Source organism: Strix aluco, chromosome 8, assembly GCF_031877795.1.
Source record: "Strix aluco isolate bStrAlu1 chromosome 8, bStrAlu1.hap1, whole genome shotgun sequence".
NCBI classification, from domain to species: Eukaryota; Metazoa; Chordata; class Aves; order Strigiformes; family Strigidae; genus Strix; species Strix aluco.
Window position 1 is genome coordinate 3171993 of NC_133938.1, and position 6603 is coordinate 3178595.

General features: G+C 47.6%; 1 protein-coding gene across 8 annotated transcripts in view; it reads left to right on the forward strand.

The window, feature by feature from the left end:
- Window positions 1-5498, forward strand: part of ITGB3BP (integrin subunit beta 3 binding protein) — a 35519-nt gene extending 30021 nt beyond the window's left edge. For 2 of the 8 annotated variants that reach the window (XM_074831829.1, XM_074831837.1), the window contains 2 exons: window positions 1805-1858; window positions 4097-5498. In XM_074831829.1, coding sequence (XP_074687930.1) covers window positions 1805-1857 — 53 coding nt within the window. In that variant the 3' untranslated portion in view covers window position 1858; window positions 4097-5498. The other 6 variants (XM_074831833.1, XM_074831835.1, XM_074831830.1 and 3 more) reach the window with 6 other exon arrangements.
- The last annotated feature ends 1105 nt before the right edge of the window (window positions 5499-6603 follow it).

The window sequence follows — 6603 nt, forward strand, 5'->3', positions numbered from 1 at the left end:
TTTTTGATGATAATTTGTGTAAACAAAGTGTTTACTAGGTATAAGGCTGAAAAGTGGTACCTGAGGCAAAGTTGAATTGGATGCCTTTTTTTATGGAGTAAGCTTATGAGACTTAGCTTAGGACAGAATCACCAGCTTGGTCTGGGTGAGATCCGGGTAACGTCACTGGCACCTCCTGTCAGGCCCCCAGGCAGGTCCTCTGCCTCCTGCCAGATACGGGAAGCGTGTGACACCCAGGGAATTGCAGCAGCGGAGAGTCCTTCCACCGCCACCGTGGCTCTGGGGCCTCGCTCCATCTAGGTTGGTACCCAGCCCCTCTCCTCACAGTAGGAGGCTTTTTAGCTCTAAGCCGCTGTAAATATCTGTGTGTTGTTCTCAATCTGTGTGTTGTTTAACATAAAGCAAATAATTCTGAGTTCTCTTCACCCTTTGGTGGTGGTGGAAGCAAAAGGCAGTATGAGCAGCAGATGCTAAGAGTACTGCGACTTCTGCACTTGGGCCACAACAACCCCCAGCAGCACTACAGGCCTGGGGAGGAGTGGCTGGAGAGCTGCCAGTCAGAGAGGGACATGGGGGTGTTGATTGACAGCTGGCTGAACATGAGCCAGCAGTGTACCCAGGTGGCCAAGAAGGTCAATGGCATCCTGGCTTGTATCAGCAATAGCGTGGCCAGCAGGGACAGGGAAGGGATCTCACCCCTGTGCTTGGCACTGGTGAGGCTGCACCTCGATGAGTGGGTTCAGTTTTGGGCCCCTCACTACAAAAAGGCCATTGAATGACTCGAGCATGTCCAGAGAAGGGTAACGGAGCTGGTGCAGGGTCTGGAGCACAGGTCTGATGGGGAGCAGCTGAGGGAACTGGGGGGGTTTAGTCTGGAGAAGAGGAGGCTGAGGGGAGACCTCATCGCCCTCTACAACTCCCTGAAAGGAGGGTGCAGAGAGGGGGGATGAGTCTCTTGAGCCAAGGAACCAGCGCCAGGACAAGAGGGAATGGCCTCAAGATGTGCCAGGGCAGGGTCAGACTGGCTCTTAGGAAGTATTTCTTTGCAGAAGGGGTTGTTGGGCGTTGGAATGGGCTGCCCAGGGCAGGGGGGGAGTCCCCATCCCTGGAGGGGTTGAAGAGTCGGGTTGACCCAGCGCTGAGGGATCTGGTGGAGTTGAGAACGGTCAGTGTGAGGTTCATGGTTGGACTGGAGGATCTTCAAGGGCTTTTCCAACCGAGATGATTCTGGGATTCTACAACCAGAGCTGCTCATTGGCTGCAGAAAGCTGTTGGGCAGTCTCGGTGCTCAGCTGTGTCTGCTTCCAGACCCTTTCCCCATACATTCTTGCTCCCCGAGTGCCTTTCTGCTCCTCCACACTTCTCTACCTCTTCCAGTACCTGCCCAGCCCTTCTCCCCAGCTCAGGTGGGGGTGCCTCTCCTTTTGCCATCCCTTCGGGGAACTCGGGGGACGGTTGTTCCTCTCACACAGTCCTGGATCCTGCTGAATCTGCTGATATGATCCCTTTGGATTTTTATTTCTTCTTTTATTACTAAAAAGAAGGACCAGCTTCTAATACTCGTAACACATTCTGTTTTGCTTTGTCATCATTGGTAATGATGTAGCATATGCACATACACTCACAAGTAATTAAGACAATCTCCTAAACGACTGCTGAGACAGATACAGGAACTGCATGTAGTAGAAGGGGTTTTGTTAACCACTGCAGTGTCTTCCTTAACTCATATTTGTGCAGGGATTTTCACAAATTCTGCAATAACACCATTATTCTGTTGATCAGAACTGATTTTCCTCCTACACAGAGTACGTTCAGACTACCAGTAGCTCCGCATTCCTGGCGTTGCTCCTTGACTGAGGTGAGTAGCCCCTCATCTGCCCTGTGCCTTCTCCACACCTCCACGTGCAGGTAGGATCACCGTAAGGACGGAGGCACTTAATACTCTGCACTGGTGAGGCCACACCTGGAGTATTGTGTCCAGTTTTGGGCACCTCAATACAAGAGAGATATCGAGGTGCTGGAGTGAGTGCAGAGGAGGGCAACGAAGCTGGTGAAGGGCCTATGAGGAGAGATTGAGGGAGCTGGGACTGTTCAGTTTGAGGAAGAGAAGAGAGACCTCATCGCTCTCTACAACTACCTGAAAGGACATTGTAGAGAGGTTGGTGCTGGTCTCTTCTCACAGGTCATTAGCGATAGAACAAGAGGGAATGGCTTTAAACTGCAACAGGGGAGCTTCAGACTGGACATTAGGAAAAAATTTTTCACAGGAAGAGTGGTCAGACAGTGGAATAGGCTGCCCAGGGAGGGGGTGGAGTCACCATCCCTGGGTGTGTTTAAGGGTCGTTTGGATGAGCTGTTGGGGGATGAGGTGTAGGGGAGAACTTTGTAGAGTAGGGCTGGTGGTTGGACTCGATGATCCCAAGGGCCTTTTCCAACCTGAATGATTCTGTGATGATTCTGTTTGTAGAGTGATCTAGCATGTGAGCCTGCAGTCGAGCCTGTAATAGCTTGATGGGAAAACAGTTGTTACTCTGCAGTTGTTACTCTGGGGTATTTGTTACTGGTTTGTTAAGCAAAAGGACATTGAATCTGCAAAAACTCCATCCCACTCTAAAACATCCGATAGCGTTTCTCCTCATCAACGCTGTTGCCTTCCAACTTTATGTTTTTTCAAGAACCCACATAAGGCAAGCAAAGAAACCTATGTGCTTCAGATCATGCCGACGCGACGACTGGTGCCCTGGGATCCCCCCACGGAGGCTGCGTACCGCAGCCCTGCTGTGCTGCTGCTGCTGGGGGCTGGGGAGGAGCGTGGCCCTGCCCGGGCTCCAGCTTTGCTGTCCTGCAGAGCTGCTGCATGCACCCTGCTCCGCCACCTCGCTCCTGGCAGCTGGAATGGCACGGCCAGGCAGGGCCCTGCAGGCCCTGCTCCCTGCCGAGAGAGGACAGGGCGCCCGCTCCCCACCACCCACTCCCCTGCCACCTCTGCACATGCACCCCCGACTCGCTGCCACCACATCGGCCCCCGGAGCGTTCCCGGAGCAGAAACCAGGAGACAATGTAGTAACAGACACCTTGAGACGCGTTGTAGGGGTTAATGCTTCCTCCTCTAGCTACTCCTCTTTGTTCCAGTGTGGTAAGGAAAAGCCCAGTTAGTGATGGACCTTGTCTATCAGATATTACCTGTGCATGAGAAAACTGATGGCTCATCTGTTTCAAAAAGTCTCTTGAGACAAAGAAGTCTCTAAAGATGTGAATATCTGCAGATTGTATCAGTTCCCTGCAGCGAGGGAGAACATCTCTCCTTGCAAAGTTAAAGTATTCTGTTTCTTGTACTTGAGGAGTATGGCAAAGTAGATGTACAGGTGTTAGAAGGTGTGTAACGAGTTGGGGTGAGCTCAGCCATGTGCATTTTGCTTCTCAATGAGGGTTAAACTTTATTTTGTAACCACAAGTAACCTAGTAGCAAAAAAAAAAAACACCTTTAAACCCCTGCTTGTCCACAAGCTGTTGCTGCCCTAATATTTATTAGCTGCTTCTGCCAGAGCCTCTTCCACTGCTCACTGCTTCCAAACCAGCTACTACACCAAAGGCAGCGTGATCGAGGGATGGGAACCAGTGCAGGAGAGCAGAACTAGCTCCATTTCCTCCATTTTCTCCCTGCAGCATCATTTCCGAGTGCTACAGAACGCAGAGAGCAACCTTTCTACGGGTCAATAACCAGTTTAAGTCTTACACTGGCTTATTAGCTTGAAGTAAACTCATGCTGCCAACTACAGGCCTTCGGTTTGACGTCAGCTCAGCGAGCGTTCACATCTAACTCATTGTTAGTCTCTGTCCATGGACAGTATCATCTGGTCAGCAATCATTGGTTCTGCACCTTATGTCCAAAAAAAAAAAAGCTACATTTGCTTTGTCTGGTTCTCTCTATCCCTTTCCTTTACAGTGCGACCAACACTGTAAAGCCTTTCTTACTGTTTAATAACAACACTCTAAGGCTTTCTTACTGTTTAAAGCTTTCTTATTGTTTAAAAAAAAATATAGTTGTGATCACTAAATGATCTTTTAGCAATTATTTCTCAATTTTTTTTTACAGATAAAAGCATTTTATCGACATTTCCTTAAAACATCTTCCAACGTTACTGCAGTTCAGGGGAGACCGTCTGCTGCTCTGCGTTGCCTTAGGATGTACGTGTGTGTGTCAGTGTATTTTTTCATGCAGTGAGGCTTGTACTGGCCGAGGACAGACATCTCATTCTGACCAGATCACATGAATGATGATGCTGTTGTCTAATTGCTATTTATTTTAGTCATTCCTTCTCTCCACACAGGCATTATGTGAAAAATGCATTCCACATCAACCCCAAGTTCTACATCTGCTTGACTGTACTTAAAAGGAGAGAAGAAATGAGTGTAAACCTATCTCCCCAGCAAATACCACTTTGGGATTGCTCGTTGCGCTAGGCAGGTGCACGTCTAGATAAAATTTCTGGCATCTATTTAAACTTAACAATGTGCACAACCAGATAATCTCAATGTAAATAATACATCGTGCTGGGTTTATGCAAGCGTGTGTACAAAATGCTGATTTAGGGTTGCTGCTGCAGGGAGAAGAACTGTATTTTCTGTATGTTCTTACTGCAAATAGATAATTAATGCTGCCTTGTTTTTTGTTAAAACCAAAAAAAAACCCCACTCTAACCCTCCCTCCAAGAACTAGGTGAGAAGAAACAGTGTTGAGGTGAACTTTGGAGCCCAGGGGGAAATGGTTGCTTCCTGCCAGGGTGGGTGTGCATGCACACGCTTGTTTAATCAATTTATCACCCCCCACCCCCCAGTCTGATTTAAATGAAGGCATCTACTTTTGCACCAGCCTGCCTAAAAATTCACAACTTATTTCTACGGGTGACTGGGCCCAAAGCTGGAGGAAGCTCTATGGCACAAGGAGTTATTCTGAGCACTCACTGAACATGTTTCAGTTGGTCACAAACACCTTCCCTGGCTGTGGCTGAGGGACATGTTTGTCACCTACAATGATGTTTCCTCTAAAGTCAACCCAAGACACGCAGCATAAAGGCATCAGCTCCAAGCCCACACTGCTAAACCACCTGGTTCTAGTGACATTTGCTTTTTAGGTCAACAGTTTAGTTTTGGTATTGAATGATGTGTGGGGAGAGTTGTTAGAAATCAGTTTCTTCCCTTTTTCATTATCCTCAACTTCACCTCATCAATACTCCACATCTCAAATCCTTGAGTGAGGTGCAGCCTCTCTCAGGTTGAAAGAGTAGAGCTGAATGATTATTTTTTTCCCCAGCAAAGTGACCCAATTGATTGTCCTTTCTACCACAGCAAAGGACTGTTACTCAAACAGCTAAACTGATTTTTACAACTAAAATTCTAAGAACCAAAATGATAAATGTGCTCCAGTTTGTGGTTCAACATGTACACATTCAAGCTTTGGGAGCTTTTAATTAATAAAAATGGTTTTGTACTGTGCAGTCTGACTGGAAAAAGATGTTGGTAATTTGTTTGAGGGGAAGTGGGGCAGTTACTGTGTTCACCTTGTACACCATTCGCATTTAGGCTTTCCATGGGACACGTAGGATTCCCCAGCTGCCTGCTTGGGAGGGTAACGGACAGTGAGCCTGAACCAGCAAGAGTTTATATAACCTGATCATAACCCCTGGAGCTGGAAATGAAATAATTATTGATCTGGAAAGAGGCTGTAAAGGAACTGCGTGCCAGTCTCAACCAAGCTGTTCTCTGTAGTCTGAGAACAAAATAAAAAACTTTTACAGAAAAATAACAGTAAAGGTGGTGGACAACACCGAGTTACAGCAGTAACTGACACCACAGTACTCACTAAATATCACAACATTTGGTATTTAATCATTTGGGGGGGAAATGCAAAGTTATATACCAAGATTCTGCTGGAAATACTCCTCCTCCATGCCTTGGCTATTTCGGCAGTTACTGTTTCTTTGACCTCTCGCTGTACCAGGCGTTTGCCTTTCAGAAACAGCTGGGTCTGTTAAGAACCATTTCCAGTTCCACCCAAGGTGGATCGTATGACTCTCACTTTATCACCCCTGGAGGCCATCTCAAGGACAAAGAAAAGAGATACACTCAAAACTAATGTTTTTCTACGGGGGGGAAGGATCACACCCTCATCTTGTGATGAACACAAGAGACCCGACTAATCAGAACCTGAAGCCCTTCTGCTTCCTTCCATCTTAATTTACCATTTTGCACGTTATTTCAGTGGAAGTCGACATTCTTGGAGCTGCCTGAAGGTGGGGCAGCCCTTGGCCCAGCCCTGCTTAGAGGGAACATTGGGGCTTTGAGCTGTGGCAGCCTCTGGAGACAAGAGATCCCTATTTACGGGTCCCGATAGACATCGGCACCCCCGGGCCTACGCTTCTGCAGAGAAAGGCCACGCTGTGGGCAGAGCTCCTGCTCGCCAGATGAGACTCACCCCCTCAGAAAAATTCTAAATACTTGTGAAAATATCTCAGTTTTGTTGCTTTATAATGAACTGTTACAGTGTAGGTCAATTGCTGAACTGTACACACCCCCTACTAACCTGACAGTTACTACTCAAGA